The 23,144-nt window shown below is 45.4% G+C and overlaps 1 protein-coding gene across 12 annotated transcripts in view; it reads right to left on the bottom strand.

Moving 5' to 3' along the window:
* Window positions 1–23,144, bottom strand: part of RAPGEF2 (Rap guanine nucleotide exchange factor 2) — a 246,659-nt gene that overhangs the window by 88,491 nt on the left and 135,024 nt on the right. The window contains exon 1 of one of the 12 annotated variants that reach the window (XM_073576786.1): window positions 19,704–20,093. The exons of 10 other annotated variants lie outside the window; for them this stretch is intronic. In XM_073576786.1, the coding sequence (XP_073432887.1) occupies window positions 19,704–19,738 (35 nt within the window). In that variant the 5' untranslated portion in view covers window positions 19,739–20,093. Of the gene's footprint in view, window positions 1–1,706; window positions 1,725–19,703; window positions 20,094–23,144 lie in introns of those variants that run through there. One more of the 12 variants, XM_073576797.1, reaches the window with a different exon arrangement.

The raw sequence follows: 23,144 nt of genomic DNA, 5'->3' as shown, positions 1-23,144 counted from the left end.
GCAACCTTTTTCCATTTCCATGTTATTTCATCCGAGAAGCATCCTGGAGTATCCATGAACCATATTGTGCGGAACCCTTGTGTATTTCTCCTGGAGGATATTCTTACAATGTTGTGCTTCCCTTAAACTAATACACCCCAGTGTACACATTTACCAAGAATAAAACTCCTGCAGAGAAGAGCCTTAATGACACAATAAGCTATAGCTAGAAGCATGAAGTGAACGGCTGACATGCTGACGATTAGAGGAACTCATCAACACAAAGCTGCCGAGAGGCACAGCAACATGGCGCGGGCAGCTGCCATTTAGTTATCGTGGTGCGCCAATAAATGAAATATCCCCGAGATTCACTTTTGCTTGTGACATAAAAACGGATCTAGGCCCTGATTCACTTTTCTCAAGATATTTGCTCCTTTTGAATAGCCTTTGCAACTTAATTCTCTACACATTTTGCAAAACTTAAGATGTGGTTTTGATTTTTTCCTTGACAACTTTTCTTATCCAGAGGTTTTAGACAGATGAATGAAATGTGATTTTTCACAAGGTTTTTTTTTTTTGCTGCGTCTCACTCCAGTCCCTGCCTAGAGTAAGGTTTCTGGAGGAGTTTTCAACATGGCGCTTGTTTGCGACTTTTCAAAGGAATTGTGACTTGGTACTGATAAGTAGCAAAAACCCATTAATGACAAAAACAAAGTACTATGGATTTTGCTACAAACTCATGAAACGCGTGCGCCATTTTGCTGGGTTTGGTGCAAAGAAGTGACAGCAAATACCAAAAGAAAATAAAGAAAAAAAAGTGACTTGCAAAAAAGTGACTTGGGACAGACTTTATTCAAGCCCTGAAAATCCTCTATTTCTGAAGTCCAGAAATCGATCCCATGGGGGTGGTAGGTGCCATTTTTATCACCAATGCAGATTAATACTTCTACAACCAATGCAATGATTGGGGAGGTCACACTGTGGTGCCCCAGAGTATGCCAGCTGTGTGTACGATCTTACTGCTGGCAGGTCTGCGAGTCCTGGAGAAATGTCCACCCTCGCACGCTCAGGTATATTGTGCAGCCCTAAGAATAGACCTCCACTTCCACAGTGATTGATGACGCTCGTAGCCGGTGCCGGCGCGCACGCAGGACTAAATTTAGCGTTATTGAAACAAATGGCTCCTCTAATCTACAAAGTGTGATTAAACGTGCCCAGTGCCTTGCAGCAGTCCACCCATCGTACCGGACACATCACCGGTCCAGATTAGCAGGGAAAGCCGATTACTGGATCAAAAACATATTTAGCATGATAAATTAGGTCAGGGCTATCCGCCGCCGAGATAGATCCTGTGTATAGCACTTGACAGCTAAACTAGTGTCAATAATTCACAACCTATCAGACCTATCTCACAGCCTGGCGCACGTGACCACAGGTAGAAGACCACAAATGTCACCAGGCTCTCGATAAAATGCGAAAAACTCATACTGTATGACCGCTCCTAATGCACAGCACTGGAAAAAATGACAATTACATTTCAGCCACACCACACAGACTGCATGATAAATGGATACGATTAACCTGCCAAAGACTGCGATAAACACCCAATTAAGAGGAAAAAGCCATGCAACTGCATTATAAAGCGTAGCCCACAGACCTCCGCGGCGGCGTCTGTGCCCACTTTACACACAACACTGACGTAACCAGAAAGATAACGGCCTACTTACTCCACATGGTCAGCGACTTCTCACTTCAGGCTCATAGCCGGGAATACAATTTTAGACCTGGAAAAACTAGGTCCAACTTTTCTGGGTGGAGTGTTTTGCTTTTCACAAACATGCAAAATCAAAGCAGCCCAGACAGGGCACAAAGCTCGCTATTCAGAAAACGCGAGGGCGTTAAAGGGAAAAAAAAAAAAAGGGGGATTATAAAGCTGAAAGTGTGTCTGTCATTGGACATAATAGCCGAAATAGAAATGAGAGGAAAATTCCACCCGCAGCCCTGCTCAATGATGCCTATATAGATCCCGGTACATAAAAGTGTCCTAGAAGAACTATATAGCGGACACCATTACTGGTCACTAGATGTGGGGTACACTTACTATATGCTTGGGGGTGGGTTTCTGTGTGGGAGGGCTGCTAACAAAGAAACAAAGCAGGTATTTGTGAGGGGCAGAGAATCCTATTCCTACTCTTATGCGATCTATAATTACCCTTGACTGAAACGCAGAGGAGACGTCAACTCATTTCCAATGCTTTACAAGATTTGGGTCTTGATTTTCACAGACAGAATTGTTGAGCTATAATACCATTTAAATTGCATGAGTTTAGTTTTTTTAGAGCAGCGCCTTCTCCTTGACCTCATTCTGACAAAGCGATGGCACTTCCCTCATCATAACATACTTTGAACTTTTCAGATGCTTACTGAACTACAGCTCCTGGCTCTACAGAACTCAGAGTTCACTATTAAAATAAAGTGCTAATTGGGTTCCACGGGGCTCCTCAAAATAGTTACAGTGTAGCTGCTCCAGCGTCACTGCTGACCTTATCGGGAGTGCCAGCTGGAGCCGTAACGGACCCCATGGCAGTGCCAACACTTTGTGGTAAAGAAATCCTAGCAAAGAACGCTAAATAGTAGCAATCAGCTCTCAAAGTGCAAAAAAATATCAATTAATAAATAATCTAGATAATCAGGCAGGAAAGCTTTTCAAAATAGATACACAGGTAATGAAGTGTTTCAATGCAAGTACATCCACTTCATGAAGTCAAACAGAACAATTTATTATTTAGTATTGTGAAATCTGGTAACATCCTTAAATCTATAGCTAGCCATACACATGATATCCGCTGGCCGACCGGACTCTTCCGAGGTCTTCTCTAAACGAATACTAAATTTGAGTCAAGTGTGTATGTGCTTGGTATGGGGAGTAAGCCAATAGCAAACACCTCTGGACATGATTCATCTGCCTTAACAGAAAAAGGGTCAGACAAGTTGACAATCATCTACAGAGAGCCTCTTTTCCCCCCAACATCTGGTACCAGTGGAGAGGCATGAGCTCCCCATATACAAGAGAAGGCTGGCAAGTCCTGATTAAGGTGGCTGGGAAGGTGAGGCATGCTATAGACATAGTGCCATGTCAGACAATTGCCAGGTTGTGTGTATGCGCCCTGTCCTAAATTATAGGACTGCTGCATCATACCTGCTGGTCTTGCACCAATCTTGCCAAGCAACAAAGCCCCACTGCCCCAAATGTGGAAGTAAGAGGCACTGATCAACCCCTTTAAGGAGATCACCAAAGAACCTAGTGAGATTTGTTAACTAAGTAGGGATCTTTGAAAGCTGCTTTCTGTAGACAGAGGCCTTTCACGTTAGAGCAGGTACAATAAATGGATTTCAGCTGCCCCTCAATGCGAGGCATGGGAACAGACAAAGCAGTCCACCAATTCAGATCAGAAGACAGTGCTGTACATTCCTTTAGCAACCTCTAGGGTTAATTATACATATTCTCAACCTAAGTATTCATACAATTTAGGATGGGAATGACTAGAAGTGTAAAAAAATTAAGAAATTCACTTGAGGAATCCTCCTTTTACCCAAATCTCATGTTGTAATGTATGAATTATTTTAAAAAATTACTATTCATATATGATATTTCAGAGCTCAGTAAGGTGCTTAGATGAACACGCTGAGCGCATCAACCCTAACACGTCCGGTAGGTTTGATAGCAGAATATTCTTTCACCGGTATTGGAGGAACCCCAGCTCACTAGACGTTTCTCAGATGGCCGGCTTCTGTAAGTCTCTGCCTCCCTGTAGTCTGCAGCTTCTCCTCCTCCTGCACATCATGGCTTTGCCAGCATCATAACATTAACTTACCCAGTCCATAAGAAACCTCCAAAAATCATTGTAAGCAATAGTACAGAAAACCTTGCTCAGCAAAGAGATAAGCATGAAAGGATAAATCCCATCATCCAAAGAAACAAAATCGGCTTAATAATCTAAATATATAAAGCGGACTCTCAACAGTAGAAACCGACCCCAGAGCTCAAAATGGAAAGAGCAAAGGGCAAGTATCTGACCCCTCAGTGAAAAGAGAGGCCTTAAATGACCTCCTTTCAACAGGAAATGCTGAGGGCACATTATATTAATTATGGGCTTTTACTGTGAAAATGGCCCCCAATAAATGGGAATAACCTCATTTGACAAAACAAAAACATCAAGAATTAGGGGCCGTCGAAGGCAAGGTCTAGATTGTGTTTATGGCCACGGGTCGGGTAGACAAGATACCTTGCCACCTACCAAACAAAACACAACCCAACAGCATTCTGCACAGCATACTCTTTCTGTAAAGGTAGAATGATCGTGGGCACAATCAGGTTTTTGTGTTACAAGTATCTTTTTAAAAATGTTGGTGTTTTTTCCTCCTCCAACATTTTCTTGGTTTAAAAAGAAAAAAAAAAAATCATAGTATTCTAGATAAATTTCCCACCAGCCACTGGGGCCATTTTACACTGCTTCAGCAGGCTCATTATCAGCAGAGGCAGGTTATCAATGGCAGGTAGCACCTCTTTACACAGCTGATAACACAGGACCTACAAGCCCATGTCACAGCTGACCCCGCTCCCCCTCCACTCACATTTTTACAAGCTCATTAGATACTTCAGTAGGAAAGATTATCTGCTAATCTGTCTGGGATACACATTGGGGTAAAAAGAATTCACTAATTTTCCCCAAAAGAAGCGAACCAACTAAACATATATATAAAAAATACAATTTTATTGAATATCAAAATATTCCAATTTTTATAAAAATTGCAGACTACATAATACTTTACTCATAACACACCCCAACGGGGAAAAATGCACAGACCATAGGCACGGACAAATAATCCTTCTATAAATGATTTATATATATTGTGTAAAAAAACACACCAAAATATATGAAAAAAAGGGGGTACCTAATATCCCTGCATAATTTATGGAATAAGACAAAAAACCGATATCATAACAACCCTAAAAAGGAAGCAATCTAACCTTGCCGTTATTGGGCGCCACTGAGGCATATAGTGTACAATCGTATGTCTCACTCTATGTATAAAAATTCAGGGTAAAAAAACCTTATATAATTACAGAAATGAGACACAATACCGGTACCTTATAAAGCCATCATATCAACATAGTCAGGAAGAGAATCTAACCCCGCTATCAAAAGTGCCAATGCGGCATAAGCTTAAGTAAACCTGTGACACGTTAAATAACATGGTAGAAAAGCTATCCAACTAGTAGTTACCTTAGACCAAATTATGCAGATGTAGGTAATCCTGTGCAAAGATCCCCGCGCCCCGACGCGCGTTTCGCCCTCTAGCTTCTTCACGCTCCCGGAATTACCCTGAATTTTTATACATAGAGTGAGACATACGATTGTACACTATATGCCTCAGTGGCGCCCAATAACGGCAAGGTTAGATTGCTTCCTTTTTAGGGTTGTTATGATATCTTTTTTTTGTCTTATTCCATATATTATGCAGGGATATTAGGTACCCCCTTTTTTTCATATATTTTGGGGTGTTTTTTTACACAATATATATAAATCATTTATAGAAGGATTATTTGTCCGTGCCTATGGTCTGTGCATTTTTCCCCGTTGGGGTATGTTATGAGTAAAGTATTATGTAGTCTGCAATTTTTATAAAAATTGGAATATTTTGATATTCAATAAAATTGTATTTTTTTTATATATGTTTAGTTGGTTCGCTTCTTTTGGGGATAATTAGTGAATTCTTTTTACCCCAATGTGTATTACTGTGTTTGAAGTGCCAAAATTAGTCTTAAGGACATTCTAGTGTCTCTTAATCTGTCTGGGAGCAGTCGAAAAAGCCCCAGTGGCCAACACGAAAACTGCAAGATTTTTCATTTTTTTTATTTTTAATAGAAATTGTGATATTGTGGAAAAAATTATTTAACAGACTGAACTAGAGAAGCAATTACACTGGAAGATAATCGTGAATGAACAATGCTAAAAATGTTTCCTCACCAGTAACATGCCATGTAACATGCTGCTGATAACCTGAAGAACGAGCCAACCACAAGGTCATCAGGTGAAATGATCTTTTGCGCAGCACAAGAAAAAAATATATAGTTATATATTCTCAACGGTGCATCATCCTGTATAAACCCACCCTGGTCACAATGATGGCAGCCTATGTGTACAGAGCAATGGGGCACAGATCGCTCAGCGTGCATCGCATACTTTGGTCTGCTTGTGTAAACAGGCATTTAAACGAGCGCCGATCGGTTGTATTGTGCTGCTAGTAAGTGCGCGCACACGTACATTATACGTATACACATATACTGTGTATATGCGGGTGTGCATGTATCACATGTGCGAGACCATCTCTTACATTTTTGTAAATATTTTATCTTTTCATGTTCACGTCTGCCCATGTCCAGCTTGTATAACAATGTAAATGAGAGGTGCCCTTTTAATAACTCTACACACAGTCATTAAGGTCTAAACCGCTGGCAACAAAAATGAGTAAACCCCTAAGTGAAAAAGGCTAAATTGTGCCCATTTAACCCCTTTCCCTCACTGGTGTCATGTGACTCAGTGTTACAAGTAGACATGGGCAGACACCTGGAGGTTTGGGCCCGGTGGGTTCGGCCAAACAGTTACAAAAAGTTCGGGTACCAGAGCAGTACCCCATTCACTTGAATGGGGGGCCCAAACATTCAGTGTCCAGCACATGACAGCGTGGCAAACACCTCTTCTGATCGGCTGTGAAATCATCCCCACTGGTCAGAGAGCAGCAGTTCCCACGCTGTCAAAATAGTGTGTGAGCGCTCAGCTGTGATCGGAGGTATAGAGTTTACCCTTCGGTTCCTGGTGTCAGCTGATGGGACTACAGATCCCATCAACAGACACCTGCTGCCGCTAATAACAGGGAGTGCAGGAGCGGATGATGGGGGTATTCATCAGCAGCTCCTGCACTGTAAATAAATACGGTAATATATATAAAAAAAAAAAAAAACGGCGTGGGTTTCCCCCTATTTTTGATAACCAGCCAGACAAAAAATAAAAGCTGGGGGCTGCAACTCAGCTGTCAGCTTCAGCAAAGCTAGTTATCAAGAATAGAGGGGTCCACATATTTTTTTTTTAATTAATTAATTTATTTTTTTGACAACCAACCTTGCTAAAGCAGACAGCTGAGAGCTGGTATTCTCAGGCTGGTAAGGGGCCATGGATATTGCCCCCCCTCCCACACACCCAGCCTAAAATTAGCAGTCCGCAAAAGGGTTGTCCACTACTTTAAATTAACCCCCCTAAAGTATCCCCCCGGGGCCCCTAATGAATTTTGTAAATACCTTATGTTGCCTATACTGCCTGTGAGCGGCGCTATCCGTGGCCGCTCACAGGCAGCACGTGACCCAGCACTGAAGTCACGTCAAGTGAGGTGTGACTCAGCGCTGGGTCCCCGCGCTAGCTGTTGGGTTGTGAGCGGGGTTACCCCCCCACGTCACACCCAGCATCCACCCCGCGCTCTCTCAATGAATGGGCGCACGGTGGATGCCGGATGTGATGCGGGGGGATAGCCCCCCCCACAGCCTGGCAGCCAGCGCTGAAGGAGGAAGAGGGACCCCTGACTTGCCAGCACTTGACGGGATGTCAGCGGAAGCAAGAGTCGGCTGCAGCTGAGGGTCACGTGCTGTCGCTCACAGGCAGTATAGGCAACAGGAGGTATTTACCAAATTCATTAGGGGCCCTGGGGGGATACATTGTGGGGTTAAAGTAGTGGACAACCCCTTTAAATGCGCCAATTCTGGCGCTTTACCCCGCTTTTCCCACTTGCCCTGTAGCGGTGTCAAGTGGGGTGATAGTTGGAGGGGGGTTGATGTCAACTTTGTATTGTTAGGTGACATCAAGCCCAAGACAGCTGTCCATTGCTAATCCCATAGTTGCATGGTAAAGACACAGCCAGAATTAAGTCCTTTACTTGAAACAATGACAGAGATTCCGTTAATAATCTCACTTAAACCATGCTTACGACCTTGCCTAATTCTACCGAAGCTCTCGATCTCCTGTAATAAAACTAAAATTAAAAAAAACAACAATATACCATACCTGTCAGTAGTTCTGCCCCACGTCATTATCCACGTCTGGAGGTAAACAGTTTTCAACCTGGACGGTGCCAAGATGCGGACTGAGAACCACTGATGAATGAATGAGCTGCTGCGAGCACAGCCTCAGAGAACTGTGAAAAAAGTGGAACGCGAAACGCGCGTCGGGACTCCACTGATTCTGTGGACAGGCGATAAAAATGGGTATGTGTTAACAATCATTTGGCTACCGGCATATTTTCTTTATGGCACTTTGCACTTTAATGACCATTATGGGTCTGACTGAATGCATGCTGATATGTTGGTGCATCTATTAATACCACACATTCCCATAACCTGCAGCTATTCCCTTAATCCTGTTTGTGTGCACTTTACTCGGGTATGAATTCCTTTCCTCTCTAATATGTATGCTGTTAATTCATTATATGAATATTTTATATGAATTGTATTCAAATAAAGTTCATTATCTTTTCAATACTCCCTTTTGTGAGTGGTGTGCTTAGGATACGCTGGATCTTGCACATACAGTAAAGCCGAAGTTTTTTGGTGCAATCTGGCTTTTACACATGTGCAAAAAAAAATTCCCTGAAATGTGTGAACGCAGCCCAAGGACAATTTGGACTAGCTATTAGGATTAGAGAAAGGACTCGCCCATAGGTTAACCTTCATGAGTGTGGTGGGAGCAGGTATAAGACAAGATTTTTTCCGTCATTTCAGGCTAAAAGGAATGTAGCAACGCAGCACCGTACGGTAACTGGACTGGTTTCCAAAGTGGACGCAGACAAGTTTAGTCTCTTTTTTGCTATTAGATGTAGCACAAAAAAGGACACATTTAATTATTCTTTAATATTGTTACTGTATACATCCCACATGTATACGTCCTGCAGCTTGATGGTTAGTCAGTAAGGCCCTTGGTGGGTTACGGCTTCATCTAATAGGAATATCCTCAAGTGAACTTTCCTAATTTAAACAGGGTGCGCTCAGTATAGGAGGGATTGTGAATGAGATAGCTTGTTACGGCGGAGAGCTCGACAAATAGGACGGCAAAAAATACAACCATATGTGTCACTTATGGCAGTCTATACTCCCTTCTATGCCTCGTACCACCATGCACAGCGATGTAGGAGAAATTCACCATACTAGCCATTACAAAGTGAACTCTAGAAAAAGACATGTTCACACATTGCGATTTGTCACCAGGTTTTTTTCCAGGTTTTACAGTACCAGTAAAGTGAAAGATTTCTCCATGCGCTTCTTTAGTTTTTCCTTGCAAATTTGAAACTTCAAAGCATTTTCTCAAGTCTGCGACATGTCAGATCTTAAAATGTTTTTGCAGCATTTTTCACCCTTTCAAATGAATGGTATAAAAAGCAAGTAAAAAACACATCAAAACAGCATGCAAAGACTGAGCGTGTGCACATACCTAGGCACATCTGACATCCCTATGTATCCGTACACTACAATTATTGGAACATTTGCTATAAACCGCCTGCCCTCGCCCCACGTCTTCTGATAACACAAAACACATAAGCTTCCACTATTCTACACTATACAATCACAAAACAAATAATGTAATAAACACCCCCGACAATAAAGAGAGATGGATCTATTGATGATAGGATGCTGCGGACCCCATTACAGGAATGCAATATACCAGAATGTATGGCCGCAGACAGACAGAAAGAGGACAAGCTTTCCTCTCCATATCGGGATGCAGCTTGTATGGAGCGCTTGCCATAAAGAGATGTCTACATCACCGGTCTGTGTCTATTAGAAGAATGAGGCAAAGTTCTAGCCAATTCATGACCATGCACTAGCTTCATTAACCCTATACCTTGCACATCCCACTGTCTGTTTGGAAACATTGTCTCCTAATGCTTCTCCTTATGCTTCAGATTGATTCCAGCAGCAATCCATTATGGCCTGTGTTCACATGTCCAGAAATTATCCTTTAGGCCATGTCCACAAATTATCCTTTGGACCAGGGGTGGGGAACCTCAGGCCCCAGGGCCATTTACAGCCCTCGATGACCTTTTTTCAGGCCCCCGAGCAGATTCTCAGGGATCGCATTCTTGGGCAGGGAGCTGTATTTTGAATGCCACAATCTCATTAATTTCTTCTTGCTCTGTTAGCACACACACGCAGTGTTCACTACTGAACATTGAAGGGCATGCAATGAAAGATTAAGTCATGAAACGAGTTCCTGAGTCAGGATGTACTTGGTGGGCAGATGGCCCTTGGCAGGAAAAAAAAAAAAAAAAGATTCCCCACCCCTGCTTTAGATCATGCTCACAGGTCCAGAAATTATCCTTTAGACCAGGGGTCCCCAACCACCGGTCCGCGGCCGGGCCGTTGCAGTGCCCTTGCCGGTCCGCGGACACAAGGAGAGCCGGCGGCGGTGCAGCAGCTGATACTCACCTAGCGGTCCCTGTCTGCACGGCGGCTTCATCCAGCGCTGAGCGGTCAAGTGTACCGCTCATTTAAGGTCATGAATATGGACGCCACTCATCTCCCATAGGCGTGGCATCCATATTCATAGACCTTAATGAGCGGTAGCACGTGACCGCTCCACACAGGAGCTGAAGCGCAGCGAGATGCAGGGAGGGAAGTTCAGCGACGGGAAGGAAGTACAGCAATGTGAGGGTGAGTATGATGGGGGAGGATGGGGGAGCCGAGCAGAGAAATATATACAAGGGAGGGAGAGTGGGAGCGGAGCCATATATACAAGGGAGGGAGAGTGGGAGCGGAGCCATATATACAAGGGAGGGAGAGTGGGAGCGGAGCCATATATACAAGGGAGGGAGAGTGGGAGCGGAGCCATATATACACGGGAGGGAGAGTGGGAGCGGAGCCATATATACACGGGAGGGAGAGTGGGAGCGGAGCCATATATACACAAGGGAGGGAGAGTGGGAGCGGAGCCATATATACACAAGGGAGGGAGAGTGGGAGCGGAGCCATATATACACAAGGGAGGGAGAGTGGGAGCGGAGCCATATATACACAAGGGAAGGAGAGTGGGAGCGGAGCCATATATACAAGGGAAGGAGAGTGGGAGCGGAGCCATATATACAAGGGAAGGAGAGTGGGAGCGGAGCCATATATACAAGGGAGGGAGAGTGGGAGCGGAGCCATATATACCTGGGAGGGAGAGTGGGAGCGGAGCCATATATACCTGGGAGGGAGAGTGGGTGCGGAGCCATAAATACAAGGGAGGGAGAGTGGGAGCGGAGCCATATTTACAAGGGAGGGAGAGTGGGAGCGGAGCCAAAAATATACCTGGGAGGGAGAGTGGGAGCGGAGCCATATATACCTGGGAGGGAGAGTGGGTGCGGAGCCATATATACAAGGGAGGGAGAGGCGGAGCGCATATATATTATATATATATATATATATATATATATATATATATATATATATATATATATGAGAGTGGGAGCGGAGCCATATATACAAGGCAGGGAGAGTGGGAGCGGAGCCATATTTACAAGGGAGGGAGAGTGGGAGCGGAGCCATAAATACAAGGGAGGGAGAGTGGGAGCGGAGCCATATATACAAGGGAGGGAGAGGCGGAGCATATATATATATATATATATATATATATATATATATATATATATATATATATATGAGAGTGGGAGCGGAGCCATATATACAAGGCAGGGAGAGTGGGAGCGGAGCCATATTTACAAGGGAGGGAGAGTGGGAGCGGAGCCATAAATACAAGGGAAGGAGAGTGGGAGCGGAGCCATATATACAAGGGAGGGAGAGTGGGAGCGGAGCCATATATACATGGGAGGGAGAGTGGGAGCGGAGCCATATTTACAAGGGAGGGAGAGTGGGAGCGGAGCCATAAATACAAGGGAAGGAGAGTGGGAGCGGAGCCATATATACAAGGGAGGGAGAGTGGGAGCGGAGCCATATATACATGGGAGGGAGAGTGGGAGCGGAGCCATATTTACAAGGGAGGGAGAGTGGGAGCGGAGCCATATATACAAGGGAGGGAGAGTGGGAGCGGAGCCATATATACATGGGAGGGAGAGTGGGAGCGGAGCCATGCATACAGGATGGGACAGGGGAGCCATGCATACAGGATGGGAGAGTGGAAGCAGAGCTATGTATACAGGATGGGAGGGTGGGAGCAGAGCCATGTATACAGGATGGGAGGGTGGGAGCAGAGCCATGTACACAGGATGGGAGGGTGGGAGCAGAGCCATGTACACAGGATGGGAGAGTGGGAGCAGAGCCATGTATACAGGATGGGAGAGTGGGAGCAGAGCCATGTATACAGGATGGGAGGGTGGGAGCAGAGCTATGTATACAAGATGGGAGGGTGGGAGCAGAGCTATGTAAACAGGATGGGAGGGTGGGAGCAGAGCTATGTATACAGGATGGGAGGATGGGAGCAGAGCTATGTATACAGGATGGGAGGGTGGGAGCAGAGCCATGTATACATGATGGGAGAGTGGGAGCAGAGCCATGTATACAGGATGGGAGAGTGGGAGCAGAACCATGTACACAGGATGGGAGAGTGGGAGCAGAGCCATGTACACAGGATGGGAGAGTGGGAGCAGAGCCATGTACACAGGATGGGAGAGTGGGAGCAGAGCCATGTACACAGGATGGGAGAGTGGGAGTAGAGCCATGTATACAGGATGGGAGAGTGGGAGTAGAGCCATGTATACAGGATGGGAGAGTGGAAGCAGAGCTATGTATACAGGATGGGAGGGTGGGAGCAGAGCTATGTATACAGGATGGGAGGGTGGGAGCAGAGCTATGTATACAGGATGGGAGGGTGGGAGCAGAGCTATGTATACAGGATGGGAGGGTGGGAGCAGAGCTATGTATACAGGATGGGAGGGTGGGAGCAGAGCTATGTATACAGGATGGGAGGGTGGGAGCAGAGCCATGTATACAGGATGGGAGGGTGGGAGCAGAGCCATGTATACATGATGGGAGAGTGGGAGCAGAGCCATGTATACAGGATGAGAGGGTGGGAGCGGAGCCATGTATACAAGGATGGGACAGGGGAGCCATGCATACAACATGGGGAGCCACACAGAGCTGGACAGGACAGGGGGAACCACACATACATTTTCTGACGATTAGAAAATAATCAGCATGTACAGAACTCCAGTACAATTTTTCTTAAGTGCTCAATGCTCCATTTCCTTGTAGGTTCCAATCATCATTAGCAGTGACAGTCATCAGTAGAAGTAGCCCAGTGCTCCCACTGAAACAGAGAAACAAGCCAGGTGCTCCCACTCATTCAAAACCTATGGTGAGTTGAGTCACATTATAAATGCTATAATTAAATGATAGCATTTATAATGCACTGCTAAACTACAACCGCGTCCATAGCCCTGCCCCCTTATGATCAAATCCCCGCCCCTGTCACACCTCCATCCCCGCCCTGCTGGGACATGGAAGAATGGTCTTGCTTGAAGCTTGTCCCTGGTGCAAAAAAGGTTGGGGACCACGGATTTAGACCATGCTCACAGGTCCAGAAATAATCCTTTAGGCCATGTTCAAAGGTCCAGAAATTATGCTTTAGAACAGATCCAGTAGCAATCCATTAAAAAACTGTAAAGGCAACATTTTTGTCCTCCTGAAAAAATGTATTTTAGCTGGATCATTTTGGTTTGTGGTTTTTTTTTTTAAACATTGAAGTTTATAGAAAATGGATCTGTTAATTAACCATCAGTTTTCTTTCATTTGCAGAGGATCAGTTTTTTGCTCACTGGATCAGTTTCAAGAGAAACAAAACGGTTATTTAACAGATCTTTTTCCCATAGACTTCAATGTTTAAAAAAAAAAAAAAAACACAGATCCAGTTTAAATCAGTTTTTAGGTGGACAAAAACAAAAAAGTTGTGTATCTGTTCTAATGGATTACTGGTCATGTGAACACAGCCTAAGCAAGTAGTGCATACCCTGCTGACAAGTGAGCCGAGCTCGTCACCATACAGCGTTTTCTCCCGGGGCTTTGTTATAAATGAGCGCCAATGACACAGGGACTTGCATAACGAATAAGAGGCCAAGACGTCTTCTGTCCATGTCTTAAGAGAAAAACAACGTGTGATACAATTACATAACCGGCTGCTTCATCCGCCATTCATGGGATATGAACACAAGCGACTGTTTTCTAAGTTCAAGCCTGAATTGGAGGAAGTTTTCAAAACTTTTTTCATTATCCACGTGATAAGAATAACACAAGAAGCCGCAGTACACAAGACCAGCAGGCTGAAAGCGGTTTGCTTATAGACACTATAATAAGGGGAATTTGTCACCAGGTTTTTGCCATCTAATCTGAGTGGCATAATGTAGGGGCAGAGACCCTGATTCCAGCACTGTGTCACTTTTTGACAGTTAGAGTGATCAATGAGTGGAACAAGCTGCCACGAGAAGTGGTGAGTTCTCCTTCAATGGAAGTCTTCAAACAGAGGCTGGACAGACATCTGACTGGGATGATTTAGCGAATCATGCTTTGAGCAGGGGGTCGGACCAGATGGTCCAGGAGGTCCTTTCCAACTCTACGATTCTATGATTCTATGATCTACAGTGGGCTGTCTACTGCAGTTTTTTATTAAAAAAAAAAAAAACATTTAATTAGCAGGAGATCATCACTTGAGAACTAGCAAACTTGCTGCATTGGCAGCTTTCTGCCTATGCACAGTGTACACAGAAAGCTGCCAATTAGTGGTGGCCTTATGAACATGCGTGTATTCTACCTCTGCATGTATGGGCTCCCATTTAGGTGGATGGGACTTTGGCTGAACCTTCATACGCTTCAGATCTTTCTATTGGATTCCATTCGGACTTAAAAAGGATGTCCGGAATAAAAACGCGGGTCAATAAGTGGAGGCCATAACGTCATAAAAGCACGACTGGCTTATGGTACAAGACCGCCAAAGCGGTGACTGGCTGCTGTCTTGTATGCGATCAGATGCAGCCAAGACAAAAAGAGATGTAATGGAGAAGGATCTAACAGGTAATCAGTGCTTGTTTTACTATTTTATGGACCCCCTTCACCTATTGGCCTTTTATTCTTGATCCCAGACAACTACTTTTAATTTTAGATTTTTACTGATGGTAAATGATAATCAGCCCCTTGCCACTGTTTCACAACGTGTGTGAATGAGTCCCTACGAATGAAAAGACTGACTGTCACTACCAAGCTAAGGTGACCAGGTGCAGCCATCTCTGCTCTCCAGCATGTGGTGGATTTTAATTGCAACAGGGTCATACCTACCCATAAAATCAGACTTGGAAGAGAGGTTTTCACATCTACCCAGGAATTCAGACTTCAGCCTAAGAGAGGTGTTCACACTAGACACGTAGGACCCAGCAGATTTGAGACCACCTTGTCGCTGGTTGCTGGGCATGCATGAATTGCCTAAAATATGTGCCAAGTGTCTTTTTTCCTAGTATCCAGAAGCAGTATTGCTATTCATATTTCATACTGACATGCTTTAGCACTACAGAGTGACACTTTTTTTTTGCTTATTAAACAGGTCCTTACATCACGTCCGTAATCCTCAAACGAAAACGCAACATTCGTCCCGCAGCTTCCAAAGCCTCATCCAACTATCAGTGATGTATTTTGGATGGAATCGGTCAGCAAATATCCGGCTGTGGTTATTGCGATGACAAATGGGGACGGCAGGAGAGGATCCAAAAAAGGATCCAAGTTTTGCTCAGGAAAAATCAATCCAGTTTACATCCCGTGACCCTTCCCTGAGTATAGGCGGTTGTTACCGTCCTCCACACACTTCACGGTGACTGGCAGCAGCGGCCCTGCCCTTCTTCCAGGCAACAAGACACAACAAGCCGCAGCACTAGGGAAGGTTGGAGCGCTGAGTGATTCATGATGGAGATCCTTTCCCTGAGCTGGTGGCACATCTCGGCTTTCTCAACAGCTGCGTCTGGATCATACACCCTGCAATAGAAGAGTCGCCACATTTTGGGGCATTTTAGACGCTTCTTGTGTTGATGGCTTCAGCAAACTGATGTCACATCAAAGTGATTACAGGTGGAAATCATATTCACAACAGTCTACTGGGCCAATGAGGCCTTTCAAACCCTTGGAGATTTAATTCACATTTTGTTTTACCCCTATATTCAGTCTCTACATTCACAGCCACAAGGGGCATCTTTTCGGCAAGCCCCTGTACATGTTGTGTAATGGGAGACACCGGCACAGGTATGATCATCTGGGGCACACGGTCTGTGGATTGCTTTGTATCAAATTAGGTTCTAAACCTCTGAAGATCTAGTGGCTCCAGACAGGCGCTCTCACCCGCATTCTGCAGTGTTGTATTCATATATGGCTGTTAGTGGCACCCATACATAAATCCGTTTGGTATACCATGGCCGCCGAGCTGACACGAAAACCCCAGAGTAAGAATAAAGTAGTCAGGGCAAGAGCCGAACAAGCTCTTCCACGCATACAGCCGGAGCGGGCAGATGGCCATTCCCAGCAGGCTTGGCTTCCACAAAGATTAAAAAGTCAATAGGCAGCCATGTAGGCTGGCAGGACGCTGGCAATCCTGTCCTGGGCACCGGCCATGGCTGCGCTCCGCAGCAGCATCAGTGTAGTAGGAATGGACCGAGCGGCTTTCAACCTTAATATAACCATTACAAGAAACTCGCGCAAAGTTCTGGGGTACGTACCTTACCTTCTGTGTCACATCATATAATAACGCTGATTATAAAGTCCAGAAAATGGAAAGGGCCCAAATAGTGGGAATGTCAGACAGGGGCCATGGAAGAGCTGAGCTATTAAATGGGTGTCCAGGCTTGGGACAAAAGTCTGTAGACACTCGCATTCAACCATGCACAAAAGCAACGTGTCGCCATTTACAATCTGTAGCTGTCAGATAGTTGGCCAGGCGTGGGACAGGTGTGTAGGCCCTCTAACTGCAGTCTGCTGAATCATGACAGTAGGTGGGGTGCACACCATCACAGTTCCCCGATATTAGTGATGCGAGCAGGAGGTCATGACACTGTATCTATGATTTATATACCTGCAGTCATGAGCAGACTAGACTCGTCCAGCTTCTCTCCATTTTCTGTGAAGCCAAGCATATCTAGTCGGCACCGGCAATACTGGGAAATCGTGATGGTGTGCGCACTACACGCAGTCACGAGTCAGCAGTGTGCAGACACAGAGAGGGACTGCATCTCAAGACTGGACAACCCCTTTAAGTATATGACAGTTTTATATTATATATAGGTTATATAGCCACACAACTTTTGTGCAGGTTTGAAAGAGCCTTTCAAAAACTATGGAGGGAATTAGGATTGTGAGCAAACCCACAGAATGGAGTTCTAACTAGAGCCAATAGTGCAAGACGCTTGCAAGGAAACATAACGATGAAAGTATGTATGTATGTGTGTATGTATGTATGTACGGATGAATGTATGTATGTACGGATGAATGTATGTATGTACGGATGAACGGATGTATGTACGGATGAACGGACGTATGTATGTATGTACGGATGAACGTACGTATGTATGTATATATATATATATATATATATATATATATATATATATATATATATATATATATATATATATATATATATATATATATATATATATATATATATATATATATACATACACACATACACACACACACACACACCCCCTCATTGAGAGGCTCATTGTTTGCAGCAGAAAAGTTGCAGAGATACGGGTCAGTAAAGCTTTTTAACATTTTGCATACACATATATGTAGCAGTATGATGTCGCTGGCTCCATAGGCAACGTGTATATGAACACTGCATTGACAGGAGGTCAGCGTTCAGCAAGATGGCGGCACTTAGCTGTACTTGGTAAATTGCACAGTAAAGACAATTAAATCACGAGCCAATGCCGATAAAACAACCAATGACCGTGGTGAAATCCACAGACGATCAGGTTATGAAAATTTACAAATGCTTGTATGAAAGCAGTTTTTTGTAACCTATGAATCTACAAGTGTCAACCTTCATATTGTGGCTGAAAAATCAGTTTTGAAAATCTAACAAAAAGAATCCCATTACATAAACTGATTGTGTCCCAAAAATACCCAACCCTAAAATCCAAAAGCTTATGGAGGGCAAACAAGAGCCATGTATACACTTACTAAGGTCACCAATGACCTCTTAACTGCCAAGAGCAAGCGACACTACTCTGTCCTTCTCCTCCTGGACCTGTCGGCTGCCTTTGACACAGTGGACCATTCCCTATTATTACAGGCCCTCTCATCCCTCGGCATCACAGACTTGGCCCTCTCCTGGATCTCATCATACCTAACAGACTGGACATTCAGCGTCTCCCACTCACACACCACCTCCTCACCTCGCCCCCTATCTGTCGGAGTCCCACAAGGTTCAGTCCTTGGGCCCCTGCTGTTCTCTATTTACACCTTTGGCCTGGGACAGCTCATAGAATCTCATGGCTTTCAGTATCATCTTTATGCTGATGACACACAGATCTACATCTCTGGACCAGATATCACCTCCCTACTAACCAGAATCCCTCAATGTCTGTCCACTATTTCATCCTTCTTCTCCACTAGATATCTGAAACTCAACATGGACAAAACAGAATTCATCATCTTTCCCCCATCTCACGTGACCCCCCCTACGAACCTATCAATTACAGTAAATGACTGCCCACTCTCCCCAGTCCCACAAGCTCGCTGCCTCGGAGTAATCCTTGACGCTGATCTCTCCTTCAAACCACATATCCAAACCCTTTCCACTTCCTGCCGACTTCAACTCAAAAATATTTCACGCATCCGTTCATTCCTCACCCAAGAATCTGCAAAAACCCTAGTCCATGCCCTCATCATCTCTCGCCTTGACTACTGCAACCTCATGCTCTGTGGCCTCCCCTCAAACACTCTCGTACCCCTCCAATCTATTCTAAACTCTGCGGCCCGACTAATCCACCTGTCCCCCCGCTATTCCCCAGCTTCTCCCCTCTGTCAATCCCTTCACTGGCTCCCAATTGCCCAGAGACTCCATTACAAAACCCTAACCATGACATACAAAGCAATCCACAACCTGTCTCCTCCATACATCTGTGACCTCGTCTCCCGGTACTTTCCTGCACGCAACCTCCGATCCTCACAAGATCTCCTTCTTTACTCCCCTCTTATCTCCTCTTCCCACAATCGCATACAAGATTTCTCTCGCGCATCACCCCTACTCTGGAACTCTCTACCACAACATATCAGACTCTCACCTACCATCGAAACCTTCAAAAAGAGCCTGAAGACCCACCTCTTCCGACAAGCCAATAACCTGCAGTAACCACCGATCGACCAAACCGCTGCACGACCAGCTCTACCCTCGCCTACTGTATTATCACCCATCCCTTGAAGATTGTGAGCCCTCGCGGGCAGGGTCCTCTCTCCTCCTGTACCAGTTATGACTTGTATTGTTTAAGATTATTGTACTTGTTTTTATGTATACCCCTCCTCACATGTAAAGCGCCATGGAATAAATGGCGCTATAACAATAAATAATAATAATAATAATAATTCATTGTACAGGGGCTGGCAGCTGCAGTCTATAAGTAGCTACCTATATAAATCGCTGGGCTGTACTCACCCCTGTAGGTACTCTACAGCTGGAAGGTATTTCATTAACCCCTGAAAATCTGTTCAAAATCCGGAAACAAAAAGCACTTCCACCAATTCACAATCCAATTTCGGTTAAATCCACAGAGGGGTCCTGGCTACCTACTGAAGAGGCGCCACAAGCCAGGATGGACATGGGTGTCCTACCCGAAATCTTCACTAGTCCTCACTGTGGTTCTTGTGTCTGGAGAACACTACAAGTGATCTCCATTCAGAGAATTAGAAACAGGAAATATCAGACACTGCTGGCAAATCAGCTGGAGCAGACATCCAACCCATGCCCTTCCTTCAGAGCCGCCAAGCTGGATCCCACAGAACGAAGCATGGCAAGCGGAGAGAAGGCTCCCAGAGATGACGTATCCAGGAACATGGAAGAGCCAGCCACAGGGATAATGGAAGGTCTCTCTGCCTACACTGTGTGCTAGTGTTCCTGCAGACAGCAGGGCGGAGCTGGTGTGGAGCTAGTCAGGCCTGGAGTAATACAGAAGCTGCAGCCTGTCACCACTGCTCCCTCCATCAGGGCCTCCCATCTCACATTCCTCTTCTGCACGTCAGCCAAAGTCGGAATGTCACTTCTCAGGCCTGGAATGTAAACTGGTTCATCCCCAGTGGTAGTGGAATCTGGGAGCCCCTGCCCCCACTCACTGGGAGGATGGGAAGGAGGAGGGGAAGCTACTTACACTTAGCACTTCTGGTCTGGGTGGAACCTGGAGCTGTTCACACACCTGTGGCAGAGGTGTTACTGCTGTATCACAGGGAGTCATTAACCCTCCACTGCCAGGTGGTCTTCTCTAAGAGAGGGCAATGTACGGCGGAGCAGGTACTGCAGCCTGAGAATGGGCGACGGTGACACACCTGTGGCAGAGGTGTTACTGCTGTATCACAGGGAGTCATTAACCCTCCACTGCCAGGTGGTCTTCTCTAAGAGAGGGCAATGTACGGCGGAGCAGGTACTGCAGCCTGAGAATGGGCGACGGTGACACACCTGTGGCAGAGGTGTTACTGCTGTATCACAGGGAGTCATTAACCCTCCACTGCCAGGTGGTCTTCTCTAAGAGAGGGCAATGTACGGCGGAGCAGGTACTGCAGCCTGAGAATGGGCGACGGTGACACACCTGTGGCAGAGGTGTTACTGCTGTATTACAGGGAGTCATTAACCCTCCACTGCCAGGTGGTCTTCTCTAAGAGAGGGCAATGTATGGCGGAGCAGGTACTGCAGCCCGAGAATGGGCAACAGTGACACACACCTGTGGCAGAGGTGTTACTGGAGCGGCCTGTAATACAGGGCGTCATTAATCCTCCACTGCCAGGTGGTAATCCTCCACTGCCAGGTGGTCTCATCTCAAGAGAGGGCAATGTATGGCGGAGCAGGTACTGCAGCCCAAGAATTGGCAACGGTGACACATACCTGTGGCGGAGGTGTTATCGGATTGGCTGTATTACAGGGAGTCATTAACCCTCCACTTCCAGGTGATCTTATCTAAGAGAGGGCAATGTATGGCGGAACAGGTACTGCAGCCCGAGAATGGGCAACGGTGACACACACCTGAGGTGTTACTGGAGCAGCTATGTTACAGCGAGTCATTAACCGCCCATAAGCTGCAGAGAAAAAGGCTATGATGCAGGTTAATGTATGACAGAGCAGGTATTGCAGCCTGAGAATAGGCGACTTTTCTCCAGACCAGAAGAACCAGAATGACACTGTGGAGGGAACAGTTTAGGTCTCAGATTAGGCCAGGATCATGATCTAGGCATCGGTGCCACCAGTATAGCCCCAAAGGGGCCCAAGTAGTAAGAGGGGGTTCACTTCACCTATAAAGCAGCTTCTGTTACAGACACAAAGGTAGTAAAGGGCCCATACACTATTCCTGCACAGGGGCCCTCTTCTGTCTGTGCCCATATTTCCAGGCACTTCACAAGTTGCAGAAAAGTTGGTGCATTACAGCACGGAGATCTGAATACACGTAAAAGTGTTTAACCCCTTCGTGATCGGGCCAATTTTTTAAATTCTGACCAATGTCACTTTATGTGGTCATAACTCGGGAACGCTTCAACAAATCCCAGTGATTTTGAGACAGTTTTTTCATGGCACATTATAATTTATGACACTAGCCTTTTAGGAGGTTTAAAAACGTAGCAGTAATTTTTCATTTTTTCAAGGAAATTTACAAAATTTATTTTTTTCAGGGACCTATCCAAGTTTGAAGTGACTTTGGGGGTCATATATAATGGAAAACCCCAAACATGATACCATTTTAAAAACTGCACCCCCTGTCATATTGAAAACTGCTGTCAGGTAGTTTATTAACCCTTCAGGTGATTTTCAGGAATTAATGCAAAGTGGTATAACCGGAATGAAAAAGTGTTTGTTTACCACCTAAATGTCACTAACTTCTGAACTGGCCGCTATATCTGGCAGACGCTAAAGGTACTGTCACACTTAGTGATGCACCAGCGATCCCGACCAGCGATATGACGCGGTCAGGATCGCTGGTGCATCGCTAAGTGGTCGCTAGTGAGCTGCCACACAGGCAGATCTCACCAGCGACATCGCAGGGGTCGGGGGTCGCTACTTACCTGTCACACTAGGCGATCCTGACGTCCTCCCGCCCGCGTCCACGCTCGTCTCTCCACAGGAAGCCCAGTAGGAAGCGGACGACGAGAAATGGTCCAGGACGTTCTCACGCGATCAGCGATAACCAGTGGGGAGCGGTCGGAGGTAAGTATCAGACATAGCGATATCTCTAGCAATATCGCTACTACGTCACAAAACCAGTGACGTTATAGAAATATTGCTAGCGATATCGCTTAGTGTGACAGGCCCTTTAGGCCACTATTTGGACATGAACTGCTATGGCAAACATCAGGACCACACAATCATGATCTCGGTCTAGATTAAAGCGGAAGCCCCCACAATCTATTAACCATTTATTTGATGTAGTCACTTTTGACAGCAGCAACTAAGGGGTTAAACAGATATGGATGGTGCCAACAGCAATCATTTGTGATACAGCAAGTTGTCAGATATAGTGGACAGCTGCTGGATTGTCACCTGTATGGGGATGACATTCCCTTATATCTCAGGTCAGTAAATATACGTATTGGCTGTCATGAAGGGGTTAATGAAACTGTAATGATAAGGTGAATAAATAATAAAATAATAAGGTGACCCACTGTGCCTCAAGTATTCCAGAGACCACAGCTCTCCGCCATTTCTGTGCGGCATGGCTCATACTTCTGGAGGTGAAGTCTATAGGACATGTGCACACGATGCAGATTTCCACCGGATCCGCAGCGGATTTTACCGCGCAGAAACGCTGCAGATCCGCATTGTGATGTACAGTAGCATGTTAATCAATAGAAGAAGAAAAAACGCTGTTCAGACGCTGCGGATTTTTCCACGCGGTTTTCT

Source organism: Dendrobates tinctorius, unplaced genomic scaffold, assembly GCF_039654945.1.
Source record: "Dendrobates tinctorius isolate UK_male_01 unplaced genomic scaffold, ASM3965494v1 ptg000008l, whole genome shotgun sequence".
NCBI classification, from domain to species: Eukaryota; Metazoa; Chordata; class Amphibia; order Anura; family Dendrobatidae; genus Dendrobates; species Dendrobates tinctorius.
Note: the sequence above shows the minus strand (reverse complement) of the source record. Positions and strands in the feature narration are given on the sequence as shown.